At 43.0% G+C, this 23547-nt stretch overlaps 1 protein-coding gene across 1 annotated transcript in view; it reads right to left on the bottom strand.

The window, feature by feature from the left end:
• The window catches only part of LOC122551916 (receptor tyrosine-protein kinase erbB-4-like), a 958043-nt gene that overhangs the window by 263950 nt on the left and 670546 nt on the right, over positions 1-23547 (bottom strand). The window contains exons 13-14 of the mRNA XM_043694485.1: positions 19571-19703; positions 5930-6023 (exon numbers count right to left, since the gene is read on the bottom strand). Of these exons, the coding sequence (XP_043550420.1) occupies positions 5930-6023; positions 19571-19703 (227 nt within the window). The remainder of the gene's footprint in view (positions 1-5929; positions 6024-19570; positions 19704-23547) is intronic.

The raw sequence follows: 23547 nt of genomic DNA, 5'->3' as shown, positions 1-23547 counted from the left end.
GGAACCGAGAGGGAGCAGGACTCTTGTGTTTTTTTTTTCTTTCGGAATCTACCGACGGCGGGGGAACGTTAAAAAGAAAGAAACACAAGCACCAATCAAATCTTTTGATTTTAGCTCCAAAAGGAAGTAGAGCTCAGCTTTGCACAGTGCAATGTGGCTCAGTGTGTGTGTGTGTCTCTCTCTCTCTCAAGCCAGGGTCAGACTATTGTGGGTTCAAGTCACACCCCAGAGGCTCAAGAATGCAATCCAGATTGACACTCCAGTGCAGCAGGGTGTACTGCCCTGTCAGAGGCACCATCTTTTGGTTGCAACGTTAAACGTTGACACAGTTTGCCCTCTCAGTTGGATGTAAAAGGTCTCGGGGCAATATTCTTAAGATGAATATAACCCTTCTTAATGATGCCCTGCCTAAAATATATCCCATAACCAGCCCTGTTCAGTTCTGGTCCAGCCTGCCTTGAATGTGGGTTATTTGGCTGTTTGACATTACCGCTGCCTATAGCTTCTGTAAAATGCCATGAGATGTCTTGAGGTGGCTGATGTAGCTATATAAATGCAAAAACGTTGCTGCAATTAGCTTCAGTGGTCTGTGGTGGGTGCAGGGGGCGGAAATGGGTGACTGTATCCATTTCTGATCGTCATCAACCGTGCCCTCGATACAGAGGTGACTTTGATGAGCACTCAGTGAGAACAGAAAGGGGTACACATCATGATGCACGTTCCGTAACAAATCATTATCAACACCAAACTATAAACAAAAGTAATCAGCAATTCAGTGAACCACATGCCAGCAAGAGATAATGCCTTCTGAACTTAAGCAAACCGAAAGGTTTCGCCTTTTTTGAAACAAAAGAGAGAGCCACCATCAAAGTGACAACAGTCCCACTGAAAATTTAACTGATGCATTTTAGGGGGTAGCCTTATTTTATGAAAATTTCATGAAATGCTGGAATGTCATTGAGTGGACGTTACTGCTGGATCCAGGACAAGCTGGACATGGGGAAAAAAATGCACCATGAAGAACTCTAGGTGTGCCCCATCCCTTCCCATTCAATGAAGGGAAATTTTGCAGGGTTCATGTGTGTAGTCTCAGATTTATGGAGGTTCCTGGCAGCGTTGGACCTCAGAATCACTCCCAATCATTGACCTACAGCACTCTTTATAGAGGAACCTCACCCCAGGCCTTGTATTGCAACGCCAGTTCTATGGGAAGCATGAAGCAGTGTTTGGTGCATTCCTACTTAATGAGTATAACAGATAAACAACAATTTGCATTCACATAGCACCTTCTAATTTGGTCAAACATCCCAAGGTGCTTTACAGGATGGGAGTAAAAACACTTACTGCTGAAGGGTTTTGACACAAACAGTGTCTCACTCTTAGGAAACTCAAATAATACCTTTCAGCGGATTAAAACATTTGTGAATTGTGCTGACTGTAGGACATTGCAGTTTAATGAAGCATATCACTTGATATTCCTTTTTGACCAGTTACTATCTGAAATGTTAACCACAATAGCCTCTTCTCCAGTTAATGTGTTAAATCAAGACAATCTTCCCTCTCTGATATCCCAGGGCATATCAAACATTATTTACCCCGTCAGAATTACACGAGAACATCTTTATTATATCAGGAGCCAACTTTAATGATAATGTCAAGCATTTTATAATGAATGTGATCGCATTACGACAACGTTTACTGCAGGGCAAAAACATCATGACATTTTAGTCTTGGGAAGTGCTATTTTGACCTTGCTGGCTGAGAGAAATGGAATCAATAGCCAAGCAGAGGTTTCACCCCAGTGACATTGGCATTAAGCAGTTAAACCCTCGGGGGAAAGGTGATGAACAAATGAACATGCTATAAATTGGGTAATTTTCTCCAGGATTGAAATCGTTGAAAATTTTCCACAGCTTCCACTCAAGCGGTGACAGAAAGTGAAGGCATGGAATCACAAAGTTGCAATCCCTGCGTAAATGACCCCAAACCGGTGGGTAAAATGATCCTCTGCTTTGTGAGAGCAAACTACTCCTAATGTCTCTTTCAACGGAGCTTCGATTTTATTAGATGGGACGGCTGTGGTCAGACTACATTGAGAGGTCCAAAATGTCCTTCCTCACCTATCTCTTATTTCAAACTGAGAATTGCTCTCCTGATCAATTTTGGTTGCTCTGCACACCCTGAACCACGACTGCCCACAGAGTCCCCTTTGCGTCCTTCTTTGAAATTCATTACCTGCTATTTTGTTTTGTCCCACTGAAAATTAAGGGGAAGCTATTAACCCACAGCACAATTAATCTTGCAAAATTCTACTATTTTTAAATGACTTCTTCTTTTGTGCACTCTGTGTTCCTTCAATAGGCCAGCACTCCCAAACTATCACCAGAGGGACCAGGTAAAGTGAAGGACACCAATAAACATACACATAGCTAATGTGATTTACCCACATGTATGTGGGAGAGATCCAATCAAACATTAACAAGATTTAGATCTTGACTGTGTCCAATTAAAGCAAGGCCACCAGCTTATGAAGCATAAACCTGCCGTGCACGTTCAGTGGTGTGTCGGCCTCATTAATTTTTAGGGTGTATGGGTGAGATCACCAAGTTCTCTGCTGCTCAGGATCTGTGAAAATAGCAGTCTAGAAAATTACAACATGTAATATGCTAAAGGCAATGAAGGATACAATGCAAACCTCCATTAGTGCTGTACAGCATTGAAAAGAGATAAATAACAGCACTGTGTTCAGACATTTAATCGTGTGTTTTTTAAAGTTTAATATACTGGACTCAAAGGATAATCACTTTGCAATTTCTAATTGATTTGAACTTACCTTCCATTCTCAGTAATGGCATTCCATTGACCGATTCACATGTTCTGTGAATATTTGAATCTTCCAGGGCTGCACTTATTCAACTTATCCTTGTCTGACCCATTATCATTTATCAGAGAGCCTGTTTTACTTGCACTGATCATAGACAGTAGGAATTAGTTAATGGACAATTATCTGTGTGAGGCAGGATACTTGCTTGGTGACTAGCCCATTGCTCTCATGTTCAATACATCTTACTTCATTAAATCTATAGAACATAACATTTATGGCTAGCAGTATTCATATTAAAAGGCCTTCACTGCAAACACTTCCAATTGTACTGTGCAGCTAAATTGGCTCTGCTATAAAATATTGGTGGAAGTCACATGGCTGCTAAATGAAAATGATATGCTGTGGTGCTTATTAACATCAAGATCTTTGCAAGAATTTGAGATAATTCTTCAGTGAAATGACAAAATTCCATTTTCAGTGTGATCCATTCATCTCAGACCCTGTGATAGTTGTGAATGAATGTAAAGTGGAATACTCAATGCTCTGTAGATACCGTATGGTGCGAGATTTGTTCCCTTTGGGTCCCTGGAGAAACCAGGACTATGTTTGATTCTCAAAAGAGAAAGGAATCGTTTTTAGGTCACAGAAAGTTTTGGCTCTGAAGACAGTAAAGGGATACGGGATGCGATTGACCCCTTCCAAAAGCGTGGTGGTTTATGAGACAAGTCAGTAAAACAGCGTGGGCCAAGCCTATACTGGAGTCTGTCAAGGAAAGTCAAAAGGAGGTTGTAGGCTCATGTTGATGAAAAGTCAATTTAGGACAGGTGTATCAAAGTATTTCTTCAACTAAAGATCAGTTAACATTTTGAATGTAGGAACAAATTACTGCTGGAAGGTGTACTGAAAACAACAAATGCAGGAGATCACAGTGCGTCAGACAGTATCCATGGAGAGTGAGCAAGCTAATGTTTTGAATCTAGATGACTCTTCACCAGAGCTGAAGTGTGGAGGGGGCAGCATTAATGCTATAGTTAGGGGATGGGTGGTTTGGCAGTGGTGGGGTTTAGAGCGCTGGTGGAGAGAAAGACGTTGATACTTCAGATTAAGTTATTGGAATGTCCGAGTGGCAGGACAATAGTGTATCTAACAGCCAAACTGGAAAGGATAGACAGTCCCATGACGGTTGGGGAAGGGGAGAGCGGATGTGGTAACAGAGAATGTAACAAATAAAACTAAAAGAAAGGGAAGGAATGGGAGTTGGTTCACAATTTGAAGGTGTTGAACTCAATATTAATTCCAGAAGGCTATAAACTGAGATGAAACTGAGATGTTGTTCCTCCAGTTTGCGCTGTGATTCCCTGCAGCACTGCAGCATGCCAAGGACAGATAAGTGGACGTGTGAGCAGGATGGTGTGCTAAAATGACCAGCTGTAGCAAGGTCGGGGTCATGCTTGCACGCAGACTGGAGGTGTTCTGCAAAGTGGTCACCCAGTCTGCATTCAGTTTCCCCAATGTACAGTAGACCACATGGAGTGCAGCGAATATAATACACAGGATGGAGGAGGTACAGGTGAAATGCTGCTTCACCTGGAAAGACCATTTAGGCCCTTGGATAGTGAGCAGGGAGGAGGTGAAGGAACCGGTGTTGAACCTTCTCCAGTTACATGGGAAAGTGCCATGGGGAAGGGGGGCGGGGGGGAGGGGGGGAGGAGGGCAGGGTGACGTTGGTGTTAATGGCATGGACTAGTGTGTCTTGGAGGGAACGATCCCTGTGAAATGCAGATGTGGTAGTGAGAGGAAGTTGTGTTTGGTGGGGGCATTTTGCTGGAGTTGTGTGAAATGGTGAAGTCTGAGCCTTTGAACACAGAGGCTGTTGGGGTGAAAGGTGAGGACAAGGGAAACCCGATCACACTGTTACGCATGATGTAAAGGGATAAGGACAGAAGCTCGGCTGATAGGTCAGACCCAGTTAATACTGAGTTAAACATCTTCAAACTATGAACCAACTCCCACTTCTTCCTTATCTTTTAGATTTACTTGTTACACTTTCTGTCACCATGTCCTCTCTCCCCTCCCCCCACCCTGATGGGACTGTCTGTCCTTTCCATTCTGGCTGTTCGACACACCACTGTTCTGCCATTCTCGCATTCCAATCACTTAATCTGAACTATCAACCCACCCCCACTACATCTCCCTCCCCAAATATAGCATAAATGCTGCCTCCTCCACACTTCTCTTCAGTTCTGATGAAGAGTCATCTCGACACGAAATGTTAGCTTGCTGTTTGACCATGGATGCAGTGTGACCTGTTTTCAGTAAAGTTTTGAATGGTTCATCTGGTAGCATAGTGAAGGGGACATCCGAGGGTGTTACAACTCAGAGCAAACCATTAAGGCAGGAATCTCGTCAGCTTTCAGGGATAGCTTAAATAGGAGAAAGTGAGGACTGCAAATGCTGGAGATCAGAGTCGAAACGTGCGGTGCTGGAAAAGCACAGCCGGTCAGGCAGCAACAAAGGAGCAGGAAAGTCAACATTTCGAGCATAAGGTCTTCATCTGGAAGGAGCTTCCTGATGAAGAGCTTATGCTTGAAACATCAACTCTCCTGATCCTCGGATGCTGCCTGACCAGCACCACACTTTTTGACTCTGAATTGCTTATATAGCTGGTGGAAGGAAAAGGAGTGAAAGGACTAGGGGAATGGATGAACATTTAGGAAGATGACTTCTACTCATGGAAGCAGAACATCTATCCTGAACTGTTGGGCTGTTTTACATAACGTTTACGTAAGTCCACATCTACTCCTGTCCTATTTCAATTGCATTTATCCAATTAGGCTCTTCAGTGGGTAGTTGTCCACAATTAAGACCCACCACAGAGCTACATTGTTTGGAAAATAACCATAGCAACCACAGCAATACAGTTCAAGTAAGTCAAAGGAATTGTTGAGACGTTGTGGCAAAATGTAGACTGAGAGCATTTACAATCATGGACACTGTCCACAAAGTGAGGAAAGGGAACCCCTTACATTTTGCATTAATCCATTATATTTAAATAGATAACCACCCACAGTTGGAGGTCATTGGGATGTGAAAGTGACTCCTTACCGTTCCATGACATGTTAACACATCTTCATCCATTTTCTCACACTGCTCATCGCATTCCATGCAGACAGTGCCATTTGCGAATTCTCGAAAATCCCTGAATAAAATTTAAGCTCCTTGTTATAAGGTGAACTTTCGAAGGTTTTGCATGTCACATTTTTCTTCTAACAGCCTTTATGGTTTTTACGTTAAAACAGAAGCTGGATGGCCTTCAACCAGGAGCAACTTTTGCAACCAAAGAATTGAAATGCGAAAAATGTGCGTGAATATTAACATCAGATTAACAGAATCACAGCAGAGTTTCAAACAGGCGAACGGCTTTTCAACATCACTTGGTGAAAATATACAATTTTCGATTTGGAAATACCTCACAGAAAAGCAGCTTAAGGAGGCGTTTACTAGCGGGTTGTCAGAGATGATGAACTGCATTGGCAATGTGACACTAGACAACTGGGGTTGTATCCTTTAGAGCAGCGAGATATTTATGGAGAAACTCACTAAAAGTGGTTTAAAATCACGTGAGACTTGAACAGAGTGAATAAGGGAAAAAAATGGTTCCGGTGCCAGGAGCATCGGTGGCCAGAGGGCACAGGTTTACAGTCAAATACAAAATACTGTGGACACTGGAAATCTGAAAGAAGAACAAAAAAAGCTGGAGAAGCTCAGCAGGTCAGGCAGTACCTAAAGAGAGAATCCAAGCTAATATTTCAGGTCAATGATATTTGATTTCTCTCTCCAGATGTTGCTCACCTACAGATTTAAAAGCAGTAGCAAAAGAGCTATGGGAGAGTCGAGGACTATTTTGGGCAGCACAGTGACTCAGTGGTTAGCACTGCTACTTCACAGCACCATGGACCTGGACTCAATTCCATCCTCAAGTGACTGTCTGTGTAGAGTTTGCACATTCTTCCTGTAAGTTTCCTCCGGGTGCTCCGGTTTCTTCCCACAGTCCAAAGATGTGCAGGTTAGGTGGATTGGCCACGCTAAATTGCCCAGTGTCCAGCGATGTGCAGGCAAGTTGCGGTTACCACTGAAAATGGAGGGTTACAGGGATGGGGTGGGGTCTGGATGGGTTGCTCCTCAGAGGGTCGGTGTGGATTCGATGGGCCGAATGGCTTCTACACTGTGGGGATTCCACAATTCATTTTCTTAACATGGTGAGCTGTTATGATATGGAATGCACTAAGGTGGCGGAAGCATATTCAATAGGGAACTGGATAAATACTCAGAAAGGAAACGTTGCAGCACTGTGGGGAACGACCACATCAATCAAAGTTATTGAAGAGTCCTCTCAAAAAGCCAGCACAGCCACAATGGGCCGAATGGTTTCCATTTGTGCTTTATGACTCTTTTAGAGCCTGGTCATAAATAGCCCACAACACATTGCAGAGATGTGGATAAAACATATCACAACCAGGGGCATGAGGACTGGGAGCTAGTGCTGAAGGTTTAGGTGACAAGATGGCACTTGTAAAAGTGTGTGGAGAAGAGGAAGAGAAAAGTAAAGGTAAAAGGGGTTCACCATTTTGGGAAACTGTGTCTTTTTTACCTTTTGAAATAAAAACCTATGAGTTCTGCTTTTCATCTGGCAAGATTGAGCACACGGAAAAAGTTTCAAGGAATTCAGTTTCAAAACACAAAGAGAAAATTCATTGTCTTCTTAATGCTAACAAGTCACGGTTTAGAAACATAACTATTCATTAGTTGTGCTGTGTTCCCTCGGGTCCCAACTCAAGTCCTACATAATGTACTCAAGTCACTTATGAGAGAACAGCAGTCAAGGGAGCTCACATTGTCTTCACCTTGGTTTGCATTTTTGACACAATAATATTTCTCTGGAGGAGCGGTAATTTCAATGATTAAACATCATATTGAATCAAAAATTGATAAGCAAAATAGCACTGTGAGATCTCCAAAGAGGAAATGGTATAGGTACAGGGAGCACACATTCCAAATTATGAATGAGGAAGGCAAATGGTATGCTGGCCTTTATCTCAAGATGATTTAAGTACAGGACTAAAGATTCCTTGCTTCAATTGTATAGCATGTTGGTGAGGCCACACACAGAGGTTTGTGTAGAGTTTAGTCCTCGATCTAAGGAAGGACATAATTGCCTCACAGAGATCCAGCAGGCTAAATCCTCACATGGCAGCATTGTTTTCTGAGGGAAGATTGAGGGGATGTGGCCTGCGATCTCTGGAGCCTAGACGAAGAAGAGATAATCCCATTGAAATGTACAAAATTCTTAAAGAACTGGATTGGGCAGGTGCAGAAATGATAATTTCCATTGTTGAAGGACCTAAAACGAGGAGACACAGACTCAGAATTCGGGGCAAGCTCTTTCGGACTGCAATAAGGAGAAATTTCTTCACACAGGGAGTAGTAATGATTCGTTACCAGAGAGGGCTGCAGACGCTCAGTTATTGAGTGCATTCAAGACAGAGATTGATAGTTTTCCAAATACTAAGGACGTGTGGGTATTGCACTGAAGTCAATGATCATCCATGACTTCATCCATGATCATCCATTGCCTACCCCTGCTCCTGTTTCCTATGTTCCATAATGGGAAAAAGAGGGGCGTCTAAAGCTCAAGCTCCTTGGATGAATAAAATTAAGGAGGCATTGCTTCTTTCACATAATGAAAGCTGGCCTTACTGAACTGTTTAGGGTTATAACGAGGCAGGAAGAAAATGCTAGGGCTGGGAAAGGAGAAAGAGAGTGAAGAACAAAGTTGATGACAGCAACTACATAAGTACGCAGAAGATTTAAAAATGGGAATAAGAAGGACAAACGGAGTGTACAGATTAGCCGTTAACATCAAAGGGAACACAAAGCTGCTTTAAAGTCTGTAGATAATAAAACATGAGTGGCTCGGGCCCAGAATGCACCAGAGAGGAGATATTCTCAAAGAGACAAAGGTCAGGGCTGAGGTCCTAAATGAATACTTTGATGAAGAGGCTACTGTCACAGTAGCAATGAGGGGCTAGTGAAGTTAATCAGTTAAAAATAAATATAGTAAAGGTTATTAAAAGGTTAGCTGATCTCAAAGTAGGAACGCCACCCTGTCTCAAGGAGTTACATCCTAGATTGTGGAGAGTAGCAGGAGCTCTGACCACAATCCTTCCACATCCTTGCAATATTGGGGTAGTGCCTGAGGACTGGAGGATTGCAGATGGTTTTACAAGGGGAAGGGAATAAACCCAGCAATGACAATCTCAGTCTCCCCAATGCTGGAGGTGGAAAACTTCCTTTAGAGACAATTAACCTTAACAATTTTAATTCACATTTGGAAAGATATGGGCTAGTAAATGGAAATTAAGTTTATTAATGTGACTGAGGTCTCTGAAATAACAGGGAGGGTTATTAAGTGTACTAAGTATGCATGGACCTCCAAAGCATAAAACATCAAAAGAACTGCAGATGCTGGAAATCAGAAACCATAACAGAAATTGCCAGGAAAACTCAGTAGGTCTGGCCACATCTCTGCAGAGAAAGCAGAGTTAACATTTCAAGTCCAGTGACCCTTCTGCAGAACAGTTCCATTGAACTCGAGGTGAAAGAACTCCAGACCTGCTGAGCTTTTCCAGCAATTTCTGTTTTGGTCTCTGACTTCCAAGACATGTTTGATCCAGTTTCACATGACAGCTTTCTTACGTATGGGTATAAAGAAGTTTTAGTCACTTAATCACAGGTCAGAAAGCAGAGAGTAGCAGAGATGGATAATTACTATCAGATTGGAAGAGAGTATACAATGGTGTTCCCCAGGGGATCACTGTTCTTTCTGATGTACAATAATGACCTGTTCTTCAATATGCAAGGCAGAGAACTCATGTCTGTAGATAACATGGAAATGGCCAATGTACTGTCTGATGAAGGTAATATCGGAAGACGTGCACACTGGTGAAATGGGCAACTGCATGGAGAATAAAAATTAGCACGCAGGACTGTGAAATTATGTGAAGTCATAATTTATTTCAAGTAATACAAAAAAAAACTAATCAGCTCAATTTTTAAGGGGGTGAAGCAACAGAAAGGCGGGGACATCTATCCATAAATGTTTGGATGTGCTAGCACAAACAGGGGAGCCTGTCAGGAAATCAAGTTAAATTCCTGGCTTTATGAACTGAAGGATAGGGCACAAGAGCAAGGAGACTTGACTTCACAGAGCTTCGGCTGTAGTTTATACTCCAGGGTGAGCAACAATGTTAAGGAATGACATCAAGACCTTGAAGGAAGTCCGAGAGCAGAATTCTGAGAATGATGTCAGAGGTGAGGAATGAAAAATACCTGAAGAGACCAGAGAACCCCGACTTACTGTCTTTACGACAGAGAATGTTAAGATGAGATTGGGCAAACCTGTTGCAAAACGTGAATGGATTTGATGGAGTAAGGCTGAAAACGAAATTTCTTCCAGTGACGGAGAGATGGGTAATGACAAAAGACAGATTTAAGGTGCTTGGTTAGGGAAAAAGAAAAGACATGAGGAAAATAAGTTATTTAGTGATTGCTGGGATCTATAATTCACTGCCTGACAGGGGTCATGAAAGCTGATTTAAATTTCCATGGAGAAAACTGGATAAATATTTACATAAGTAAATAGGGAGAATGCATAGGGCTATGAGGAGAAACAACAGAAGTAGGAATGACTGTTAGAGAAATAGCAGACTAAGTGGCCCTCTCCTGTATTGTATCATTTCTTGATTTAAACTACTTTCACATTCTGGTGAGAAGCAAAGAAATCTAAAGATGTGATTCTCTAAGGATGGGAAGAAGCAACTAGCATAGATTGACCACTAATACCCTTATTTCCAATGAAGAGCTTTGGCCCAAAACGTCAAATTTCCTGCTCCTTGGGATGCTGCCTGACTGGCTGTGCTTTTCCAGCACCACACTCTCGACACTGATATCCTCTGCCAGCTGCATACGCAGCAATGAGATTCCAGTCGCTGCTCCCTCTCTGAATGGACCCTGAGACCAACAAATCCGTCTCAGTGACATGACTTAGAACTTTCGCCTCAGGGAAGGAAATCTGCCGTCCTTACCAACACATGGCTCCAGAGCTACAACAGTGTGGACTCTAAACTTCCCATGAAATGGCCCAGCAAACCTTCTCGATGAAAGGTAAGTATATATTTAAAAACCTGGAATGCTTTGGCCACTTCTGGGCATGCCCCTTGCGCTCTTCCATGAGCGAGCAGCACTGTCATGGCTGCCGCCTGCCCATGCCACCCACATTCAAAATATAGCTCTCCTTCCTGGCAACCTTTAATAAACCAAAGCAGCCAGGTGTTCACATTTGATGGTGTGGCTGGGTATTGGGACCCGGCATTTACTCCAATCTCAAGTTCCTCCAGAATCAAGTCCCATATGCTGCTGGGACTGTTTGGGGTCATCCTTATATCAATTGCTGATTAGATGCCCTACAGTGTGGAAACAGGCCCTTCGGCTCAACAAGTCCACACCGACCCTCTGAAGAGCAGCCCACCCAGGCCCATTCCCTCACCTTATATTTACCCCTGACTAATGCACCCAACACTATGGGCAATTTAGCATGGCCAGTTCATCTGGCCTGCACATCTTTAGATCACAGGAGGAAACCAGAGCACCCGGAGGGAACCCTCACAGACACGGGGAGAATGTGCAAACTCCACACAGACAGTCCCCCGAGGCAGGGATCAAACTGGGGTCCCTGGTGCTGTGAGGCAGCAGTGCTAACCACTGAGCCACCGTGCCGCCCACTAATGGGTCATTTTCTTAGATCATCAAGGCGCACTTTAACTTGCGAGCTGATACCTTCAGCATTGCCTTTCAATGCCACTTTCAAATAGATGAATGATCTGTAGTGACCAATAATAAAAGGAGTCTTTCTCCATTCATTTCTGACACAGGGACACCACTTGGTTTCAGAGTGCTGACTGACCCCTTCCCAAAAATATTGAGCAAGTAATAAAGTGATTCAGATCAACAGAATTTCATGGGGGCTTGTATTTTAATGAATAGATAATTGGATAAACAGCTGGAAAAGCATAGTCAGATGTCAGGAGATAACGTCACTAGTTCCCAATGTGTCCAAAAGCATTTTTGAAACAAATTAAATTGCAGAGTTTATAAGCACTGTCAAATGATATTTAATAAGAAAGTATTACAATGTAAGTGAGCTGCTTTAATTAAAGACAGTGTACCAGTGTTTGAAATCACAGCTGTTTTCCATGACAAATAATAATAGTTATATTTTTACACCTACCAAGGGAAATGCATACAGTACTTCTAAATTCATCTCTCTCAAACTAATTCCACCATTTTCCTCACACAATTAGTGGTTCTTAATTGTAAACAATCTATCTAGACTTTAACTAGAATCAAAGAGTTGACATTTTTATCAAAGCCTCATTTAGGCAAAACAGAAAAAAAAAAGTGAAACAATTACCTTGCTGCAAACTTTGATTGAGAGTAGGATAATAACACGAAAATTCAAAATCACCAATTGCTGCTGAAATGAGAGAGCTGGATTAAGGGGCCAAGGTCCATGATGTCAGAGCAAGTGAAGGAGTAGGCTGAAGAGATTGGTTAGAGGACCTTTATACAGAGCCATATCTCCTCTCATCTTCAAGATGCAGGTGAGACGTTCAGTGCGGGGCTGGGAACCGGACTGTAGGTTGAATCCATACCTGAGCTGTGTGGCTCTTGTGAATTTGATTTCAAACATAAATGGCCTAATCGTCCAGGAATGTCAGCTCAAGCACCAAATAAGGGACTCTGGATGCCTTTTGGAGGAGGAGGCTGCCTGCCTGGCACCAGCTGCAATGATAGGCAGCAGGCAAATGGTGGGGTGGGGGGCTGTGGGGAATGCTTCTGAAGCCTTACCAATTAGAGTTGGCAAGGCCACAGAGGTGGCACGAGGTGGTGGGCTTATGCCGGAAACGTCAATTCTCCTGCTCCTCGGATGCTGCCTGACCTGCCGTGCTTTTCCAGCATCACACTCTCGAATGGAACAAGGTGAAGAGTGTCAGAGAAACTGGGCGAGGACCCAGCTCCAGTGCTGACGATAGTTAGTCATGACAAATATGACAGCCACGCACATCCAGCGACAGTTTGAGTTCACCGAAAGAAATTTCAAAATCGCAGGCGGGATTGAGAGGCACCTTAGCAAGTGCCTCAGGGAGTTTAAGATGGAGTAAGCTGGTGGCGGTCATGTTTCCTGCTTCTCCAATATATGAGTGGTGAATTCAAGTTCCACAATTGTAATGGGGCAGCACGGTGGCTCAGTGGTTAGCACTGCTGCCTCACAACATCAGGGTCCCAGGTTCGATTCCAGCCTCGGGCAAACAGTCTGTGTGGAGTTTGCACATTCTCCCCGTGTCTGTGTGGGTTTCCTCCCACAGTCCAAAAATGTGCAGGGCAGGTGAATTGGCTATGTTAAATTGCCCGTAGGGATAGGTGCTTTAGTCAGAGGGAAGTGGGTCTGGGTGGGTTACTCTTCGGAGCGTTGGTGTGGACTGGTTGGGCCAAAGGGCCTGTTTCCACACTGTAGGGAATCTAATCTAATGTAATCTAGACAGGGAGGGGTTAAAAGGGGATTAAACAATTACACCAAGCCACTTAAGATCCAAAAGTAGTGTGGGACCTCTGCATATAATGTACAAATGTCTTTACATCTTATCTTCCAAGCTGCACAAAGGTCACATTTCCCAGTCACCAAGTGTTTCAAGTCATGTGTGTTCAATGACTGCCACAAACTTCTCACAAAGGCACTGACAGCAGCGATACATGTCACACGACAGTGGCAAGCCAGCTAGTACACCAAGTACAATTGCGTTTCTCCAAACATTCTCTTTTCGTAAAAAAAGTAACATGCACTATCATTTGCAGTTCCAACTTAAGCCAATTACCCGATATACATGGTCAGAAGGAAAATAATCAATTATCAGTTTCCATAGTATTAATTCTAGCCAGTTCCACTTCTGTCAGTCTCTGCACATCTAGTATTTAAATAGCGCAGATTTTGGGTTGATGACTTCCAGAGCACATCAAACTGTTTCTCCTTGTTAAATGTGGAAGTTATCACGCTCTGTCTGAGCATCCTGAGTGTTTGTAATGAGGTCAACCAGGCAGACATCAGAGTATGAGTTCCCTGATTAGGGCGATTAATCTGGTCCAATAATGGAGTTCTGACTGACAGAAAACAACAGGAATATCAGAAGTTCTGTTCACTCTCAGAGCTGGCTCTGAGGGAACTGGATCAGTGTAAATAAAAAGTGACCTGATGATGGGATAATGGCCTCTGTGGAGTTATTTCACTCAGTTTTCTTCATATAATGCCCTGCGCCCAACAGTATTTCATCAATGTACATCTGTTTCCCATCTCGTATGTCACGTCCAGATGCTATCTCGACGTGCAGTAGGGCTCTTGGCAGACACATGGAAGCTGATAGAAGCAGTTTGAGAAAAGATGTTGTGAACTGAATCCACTGTCACTCTGTCTCTCCCAAACAGGTATCAACTAAACTGTTCACAAGACGGGACAATCACCAGGCACTTGGACTGCAGATGCTGGAAGCCATTGTTAAGAGTTGTGAAGCTAGAAAAGCACAACAGGTCAGACAGCATCTGAACAGCAGGAAAGTCAATGTTTCAGCCCGATACATTGACTTTTCTGCTGTTCAAACGCTGTCTGGCCTCTCGTTTTTGAGGATGGACAAGGGACAAGGGAGATCCAGTGTACCTGGACTTTCAGAAAGCCTTTGATAAAGTCCCACGTAGGAGGTTAGTTGGCTGACAGGAAACAAAGAATAGTGATAAACGGCTCATTTTCGGAATGACAGGCAGTGACCAGTGGGGTACCGCAGGGATCAGTGCTGGGACCGCAGCTTTTTACAATATATATTAATGATATAGAAGATGTTATTAATAGTAACATTAGCAAATTTGCTGATGATACAAAGCTGAGTGGCAGGGTGAAATGTGAGGAGGATGTTAGGAGATTACAGGGTGACCTGGACAGGTTAGGTGAGTGGACAGATGCATGGCAGATGCAGTTTAATGTGGATAAATGTATGGTTATCCACTTTGGTGGCAAGAACAGGAAGGCAGATTACTACCTAAATGGAGTCAAGTTAGGTAAAGGGTATAAGATTATTAAAGGTTTGGACACTCTGGAGGCAGGAAACATGTTTCCGCTGATGGGTGAGTGCTGAACCAGAGGACACAGCTTAAAAATAAGGGGTAGGCCATTTAGGACAGAGATGAGGAGAAACTTCTTCACCCAGAGAGTGGTGGCTGTGTGGAATGCTCTGCCCCAGAGGGCAGTGGAGGCCCAGTCTCTGGATTCGTTTAAGAAAGAGTTGGATAGAGCCCTAAAGGATAGTGGAATCAAGGGTTATGGAGATAAGGCAGGAAGAGGTTACTGATTAAGGATGATCAGCCATGATCATAATGAATGGTGGTGCAGACTCGAAGGGCAGAATGGCCTACTCCTGCACCTTTTGTCTATTGTCTATCGTGCTTTTCCAGCTTCACATCTATAGACAATCACCAGGCAGCCTTTCTTAATCTGAGTGTAATGTTGTTTAGTTTGCATTCATACCCTGGATGCAAATGTAATGAGTTGTTCTTGCTGGCATTACAGTGCAAAGTAACTTTTTCATTGATATTGTCGTACCATTGCAGCGGCATCATTGATTGCTTGACTTCAGGTCAAAAATGAAAGTTTGTTGTGTTCTGGGCCCCAACACATCCTAGCAGTGAGCTTTCATTGCATTCTGGTGACAAATTAGGGAAGAAATTTACCAAATAGTTCAGGAATCCACAAAATCATTGGACTGCTTTCTCATTTGCTAATCACTGTTATGGCTCTCACCTTGTCAGGTCCCAGATGAAGTCCTTCTGAGGTCATTGCATGCCCAATGTACTTGACTTCAGGGATTTTCAATTTTTATTTGCACATCTTTCCAGGTCTCTCTGGCAGTCGCACGGATCATGGTCCACACAACGGTTTCTTCCATTGGTGCCTCTCCAAATCTATGGACTAGCAGATCATCCACTATCACTGTCACTCCAGGAAGGTCACTGACTAGCTCATTCTGGGTGCGTTGATACCTCTTCTTGAGCTGTGGAAATGCCAAACGGCAAACACAACCAGCTGCAACTTCTAAATAGCATCTAGAATGTAGTGATAAAATTACCTTGAAAATAACTTAATTTGCCAGCAACCATCCTTCACATCAGTTTCTAATAAAATCCTTTGCCTTGGAAAGTTGAGACAACATTTCCTTCCATAGTGCAGTGAGATCTCTTCAAAGTTTTATAGTGACCCTCTGGATCCATGAATACCCTCAGCTTTCCAGATATCTTCATTGCTGTCTTCCTGATAATCCAGTCTGGAAGTGTTGTCATTTTTTGATTCATCTCTTCCACATCCTTTCTCTTGTCTCTGAGGCTGGACTTGAGGGCAGCTGAAACTCTCCTCGCCAGATGCTGGGTCGCTCTCTCACTCTCATCAATTTTGATGATATCCACCAGGACAACACCCGTGACCTGGAAAAAAAATCTTCATAATATTTTAGGATTTCATCATCACTGGATCGTCTTGTAGCCTGCAAAGAACTTCAGATCTTCATGGTCATGTTTCGAGTTATTAGTTCACGTCTTAGACTTGCTTCAGCCAAAGTAGGCTGGACTTTGCTTAATACTTATTATCAGGAACTCCACATCTTCATTCTACCCAATGCATTGGGCTCTCAGCTTCAGTTGTCCACTTGGCATGAGGAATAATCTACCACATAGCCTCGACCTGAGCTTTCACGTCTTCTTTCTTGAATCATCACCTTGAGAGATTTTGTGAAGCTCAACAATATGACATGAGGCTCCGGTGTCTATCTGACACTTTGCTTTGACATGTGATTCCTAGCAATCACAAACTATTTGTCATCCCTGGTTTGGACGACGCCATCGTGTTTGTATGGTTTTAAGTGAGTTCTCAGAATCATTGACTGACATCTTAAGAAAAAATTATTTTTGCATCTTACTAGGTAAACACGAGTTTGCAAAGTGAGTTCACTTCTTGCAGTTGGATCCCTACTTTCTTCAAGCTCCTTTTCTGTTGTGTGTGATGTCTCCCGGGTTATCTACATTCAGACTCTGCCTTGATCATTCCGTTGGCTTGCCTGCAAATGTTCCTTCCTTTTCCCAATCCGTTGTTCTCATTCAGCCTGGAATGTATCTTCACATAATGTAAAACCTTTTCTGTTTGCCGTTAATGCACCCAAACTAACTCACGTGTTCTGCACATGTCAATATCTTCCTCAGGAGTTTCTCCTCTCTCAACTGGTCTGCTCTCACAACAGGATCTCTTATGCCGAAGCCAATCCTATCTCTGACAAGATCACCCTTCAGTTATCCAAACTTATTGGATTTAGCTAGATGTACCAGTGTGGTTACTTATTGATCAATTGCCTTCCATTCCCGCCAAGCCCTGACATTGAAGAAATGTCATTCATAAGTAGCAACAATGTGGGTTCAAAGCATGTTTTCAAAGATTTCAACATCTCTCTTGTCTAGCTTTTTTGCTCTTCAGTGAGACGCAGACTCCTTTCTGCAGCACTGAGAGCAGGGATGCTATTTTTATTTGTCCAAGATTTAAAAGTTAATTCTATAGCTCTTTCATATTTCAGCCCACAGACAGTGGAAAAACTTTCAATTTTCTCAGCTCTTCTTTAGTTTCCTCTCGTGTCTCCTTTCATTTCCACATCAGCAGGAAGTGGAAAATGCAAAGCCATTTTCACTCATCCAGTCATTCAAAACTGGTGTCTGCTATTATTTTAACCCTTGCCTTGCTGTTTCTTCCAATGGCACTCCCAGAGCTCAAATAACCCACATGTTTTTCCATTGTACGATTCCATATGTCAAGTGCTGACTGCATATAAAGGTACTTACATCCGCAAAAGAGAATGCAGGACTATGGCAAGCCAGCCAATTATGACTACCTTTCTTCAACTCCAAGCACTATCATTTTCCAAGGACTACTGTCTACCAGAATCACAGAATTGTTAGGGTGCAGAAAAAGGCCATTTGCCCTATCGTGCCTGACCTGGCTCTATCCCCTAGTGCCTAATCTTTTCCCCTAATCCCTGCACAATATTCTTATCCAAATAATCATCCAAAGCCTCTTGAATGCGTTAACGAACCTGCCTCACCACATTTCTCGGCTCTGTGTTCCATACCCTAATCACTGAAAAAGTTTGTCTCATATCATTCTTGCTTCTTTACAACATCATTTTAAATTTACGTCCTTTCGTTCCTTTAATGAGTGGGAATAGCTTTTCCTTATCTCCTCTATCCAGCCCACTCACGATTTTGAAAACCTGTCTCAAATCTCTGCTCAACCTTCTTCTCTCCAAGGAGAACAGTCCCAGCTTCTTCAATCTAAATGAAGTTCCTCATTCCTGGAACTATTCCTGTAAATTACTCCCACACTCTTTCCAGTGCATTCACATCTTCACTACAATGTGGCACTCACAACTGTTCATAATACTCTAGATGAAGTCTCACAAAATGGTCTGCTTCTCCCAGCCAGGAATGATGTTGCTATCTTACAATAACTGTCATCGGCTGTCGTGTATGGAACACATCCTTTGCCTGGTATTATCAGCATCTTTTATGAATACAAAATGTCGAGTGTGCAACTACCTCAGGACACTGAAAATTACTGCGGGACACATCAGTGCCTGTGAGCTCTAGTCTTATTAAAAATTCCAACAAGGCACCTGCACTATATCACGATCTTTGCAAATACGTCTGTTCTGCAGCTGCTGAAATCCACATTAATGTCTCTGTTGCATCCGGACATGAATGTACTAACTCACTCCCAGGCAGCTTCCCCCCCACAGTCTGAAATCTTGAGATCATCCAAAACTCTGCTGTCTGTATCCTAAACCTAACCAAAAAGGTGTTAATCCTTATCAATTTGTGTAAATCTTCTTTTCCATCTTGCAAAAATCAATCAGCTCATTTCTTTTTGTTTCTGAAGTCAACAAACCCTGTCTTAGAAGGTTTACTCAGAATTTATATTCTTGATAACCAGGGTCACATCTGGTGCACCTTACATGTGTGAAGTGTTCTGATGCTTGAATTCTAACTTGCTCCAATTCTCCTGCCCTGTTCTTGCTGCCCTACATTGGTTCCCAGTTAAACAACATCTCAGGCTCACAATTCTCATTATTTCTCTATCTGTGAATCTCCTCAAGCCCTACCATACTGTGAGATCTCTGTACCCTCTAATTCTGGATTCCCAAGAAGTCCTGAGTTTAACTGTTCCACCATTGGTGATTGTGTCTTTCACGGTTTAAATTGAAAGCTATGGAATCCCTTCCTTCAACCATCAATTGCATTCCCCCTTTCAGACACTAATTAAAAACTACCTTGTTGAAACAAGGCTTTGGTCATTTGACCTTATGTGGCACGGTATCAGTAGTTTGTTTTGTAAAGGTCCTGTGAAGTGTCTCAGGGTATTTTATTTCAACTATTTGTATCCGAGTTCTTCAAGCAAATACAAATCCTTTCTTTCTACCTTTTCAGTTACACGGCTCGATCGATGAACTGAATGACTGAATGAGGAAAATTTTGTGTGAGTTTGTTTTTCAGACTTACCCCTCATACAGGTTGCAAGATTCAATGCAAGTTCTGCCCCTACGGAAGAATCTGCAAGACAGGCACTGGTTTGGGCCTGGACCCCAGCACCCATCATCAGAGCACAGAGGGTCACACATCATCCTGTCGGAGGCTGTGAAAGCAACAAAAATCTCGCTCAATAAATCTGCCTAGTTACACAGGTCATGACAGTCAACTACTTAATCACCAGTAAGCAAAGGATTAGGTCTTTTTCTAATCATCCGTTCAGAGATTTTATTATACCCCGCTGGAGCATGTGGGATTTGCACCCGTGTCTCCTGGTCCAGAGATAGGATACTAGCACTGCATCACAAGAAGATATGGCCTGCCTAGGGTCTCTTCTATGAAAGAAAGCCATGCTGTGCCTCCCACCATACATCAATGCTAAGGATCCTCTCCACCTTGATATGCAGAAGATGCGGACTTTAAGAGTTGCCAACTGTGATTGAATGTATTTCTCTGGAGGTTTCATCGCACGGCCAGTTTCCAGCCATTATTCATTTAGTGCATCCATTCTCATGACCCACTGCCACAGAAACACTTGGGCAGCACCAATACATGCAAAGATGGAATGACTGTAGCCCATGGTTTGTGCTGTTAGCTTTGGAAAGGAGGAAGCTTTGAGAGGGCTTAAGAAATGATTTGAAAAGAAGGGATGGGCAATTCTGGAGAGAATGTGTAGGAGGAACCAAAACTGAGGACCATAAATACAAAATAAGTGCTGGAGAAACTCACCAGCTCTGGCAGCACTTGGGCGGAGAGAAAAGAAGTTAATGTTTCAGGTCCAATGTGACTCTGAATTCTTATTTCAGATTTCCCGAATCTGCAGTGTTTTGCTTTGATAACAGTTACAAATATTAGATTGGCACTTATAACGTCAATGGTTTAAAAGAAGAACACCTTTATATTGAAACGCAAAACACTTTACATGTTTTCTGTAGGAAGTTAGTTGATGTGAAAAAAGGGTATAGAATGATATACTGAGATGAGGAAGATAAAACTGGGTGGCTCAGTAGTTTGCACTGCTACCTCACAGTGCCAGGGACCTGGGTTTGAATCTAGCCTCAGACGACTGTCTGTGTGGTGTTTGCACATTCTCCCCATGTCTGCGTGGGTTTCCTTCGGATACTCCGGTTTCCTCCCACAGTCCAAAGACGTACAGGTCAGGTGAATTGGCCATGCTAAATTGCCCATAGAGTTAGGTGCATTAGTCAGAGGGAAATGGGTCTGGATGGGTTAATCTTCAGAGGGTCGGTGTGGACTTGTTGGCCAAACGGCCTGTTTCCACACTGTAGGGAATCTAATCGAATCAAAACAGGACAACAATTTTGGTAGGTTAATTGGGTTGAATGGTCTGTTTCTATGCTGATTAAAGATATGTCACTGCATTGCACAGAAATATAATCACCAATTATATACTGCTCTATTTTAGCTGCAAAGTACTGTCTCCTGTTGTGTTGACATCCCTCTAAACAAAACTGACACTTGCTTATGACAATAACTTGCAAATGGAATCTTTTAATGTGGGGAGGCTGTTCACTGCAGCAACACATAGTCCCAGCTCACCAACTTTACTGCTTGCCGTATGCAGTTTGGGAGGATTTACAGGTTGTTAATCAACCTGTCTGTGTTGGAACCTCCTGCAGTCTTGCTCCATTTAAATCATATTCAGCTCCTCTATTCTTTCTGCCAATGTGTGCCACCTCACATTTCCCCACACTAAATCTCATCTGCCAAATTTGTACCCAACTTATTATATTCTCCTGAAGATTCTTTGCGTCAGCCGCACCACTTGGTCTTCCCACCTGTATTTGAACAAAGAACAAACGTTGCTAAAGTACATTCAGTTCCCTCATCCAAGTCGAGAATATATGTTGTAAATAATTGTGGCTCCAACGCTGACTCCTGTGGCACACTATCCTGAAACCCAACTCTCTGTCTTTTATTAGTTAGCCAATCCTCTATCCACGCTAATATACTTGCCCCCAACATCAAGTCACAAGAAAAACAAAATGTCAATTAAATTCACCAAGTGTGCTGCTACTAATGTGGCAGTTTTACACAACAACTGCATGTTTGCTTTCAATGACTCTGTCACTCATGCAAGAGATCTACACAACCCCCATGACCCAGAGTGAACATTACTGTCCATCAAAGAGCAACTTCATTGAAACATTGAGCTCTGTGTGCGACTTCATGTGGAATCACTTGACTTCCCAATAAATGGATGAAAAAAATGACATTAGGCACAACAGGAAACCAACAAACTGGTTTACTTTACATAAAATGCACAAAGGAATAAAATACATTCTTGACATCAATTTCCTCTTGCTTCATGTTCCATGAAAATAATAAAAATCTGAGTGCAGCAGTAACTTCTATAGAAATAGACCATTTCAAGCCAGTTAATCTCAAACGAACAATCTCCCAGCTGCAAACAATAGTGCAGCTCATGACGAATGTGACTCTGTTTGATTGGCCAATTAATCATTTTTAAATTATGAAGGCCTGTTGTCCATTGCTAATTAAAATCTCTACAGTGACAGGATTTTGCTCAGACAATACCATCAAGACCCATGATTGTCCACACAGTATCTGTTTCCCAACAGCTCCATATGCCACAAAAGTATAATTCTGCAGATCTGGGAAGTTGAAATAAAACTATACAGTGCTGAAAATATTCAGCTATTCTGACAGCATTTGTTGAGGGAGAGATGGAATTCACAGTGTATCTGACTGAATGTTGGGCTGAATGTTCCTGACCCACAGGAGGTCTGGAAAATTGAGGTGAACTGTCGTCAGGAATGGTAGCTGTCACCTTCCTGTCCACGTGCTAGAATGTTCCAGAAGAGAAGGCCCAGGATGACATTCCCAACCCCACCTCCTCTTAAAACCCCTTAACTGACCAGTTCAAGACCACCTCAAAGACTCTTCTCTTCAGGGCTAAAGGTTTCTCAGCTCCTGGTGGGCCAACTGACAGGCGGCTCAGCTGAAAGGTAAACCTGTGGGAGTCACGTGTCAGACGGAGGGAGAGGACTCTTGACGTGAAATTATATTCTCTTTGATAAAGGGCAGAACCATGGAGCGGGGTGGGGCAGGGGTTAAAAAAACAAAGCTGCTGAGAGTCTCTGATTGTAGTCTGGGCTCCTCTCTCACCATACCCACTGCAAAAGTCTCCCCTTTGAGCCTGGGTCACCCTTGGTCCTGGGGCATGTGGGTGGGGGGGGTTAGGTGGAAAGGTAGGGCAGGGTTTGTACCTCTGCCATGGGAGGGCTGAATGCCGGCACCGATGACCTCTCATTGGTCACCACCTCCAGGCAGTTAGGGCACTATCAATAGTCAGCAGGAAGGCCCTTCCCGCTGGTGTCCTGTTCAGTGCCTGATGGGTATGAGATCCAGCGGGTATTCCTTGTGAGAGTGGGCTTTTGCGCGCAGTGCACGAGACATCAACTAAACCCAGAAGATTGCACCCATTAACACCATTTCTCTCCACAGAATCTACGCAAGCTACAGGCACTCCAAACATGTATTGTTGCCCACCTGCCTCCTGTACCAGTTCTCACTGTGGGAAAGGAAATGTATTCCTGTCATTCATCCTATTCAGAAAAAAAACCCTTTAAGTTGTTGAAAACAACAAGTGCTGGAGATCGCAGCGGGTCAGACATACAGCAAGTTAACATTTCGAGTCTCGATGCAAACTGTTGTCTCCAGCATTTGTTGCTTTTAGTACAGATTCCAGCATTTGCAGTATTTTGGTGCTTTAAGTTGCAATGCTCGTAACCCCCTGCATTTTTATAGCCCATCAAAAGATATGTAAGAACATCTGTTATCCAAGGGAAAATGATAAAGGAGAGAAACAGAACGATTAACTGTAACATATCTCAATGGCCAGAAATCTCTCAGGATCAGAAACAGGCTTAACCGAATATTACTCTGCAATTATTAAAGTTAGACAG

This window comes from Chiloscyllium plagiosum, chromosome 7 (assembly GCF_004010195.1).
Source record: "Chiloscyllium plagiosum isolate BGI_BamShark_2017 chromosome 7, ASM401019v2, whole genome shotgun sequence".
Lineage (NCBI taxonomy): Eukaryota > Metazoa > Chordata > Chondrichthyes > Orectolobiformes > Hemiscylliidae > Chiloscyllium > Chiloscyllium plagiosum.
The sequence above is the reverse complement of the archived record's forward strand: the minus strand, read 5'-3'. Positions and strand labels throughout refer to the sequence as shown.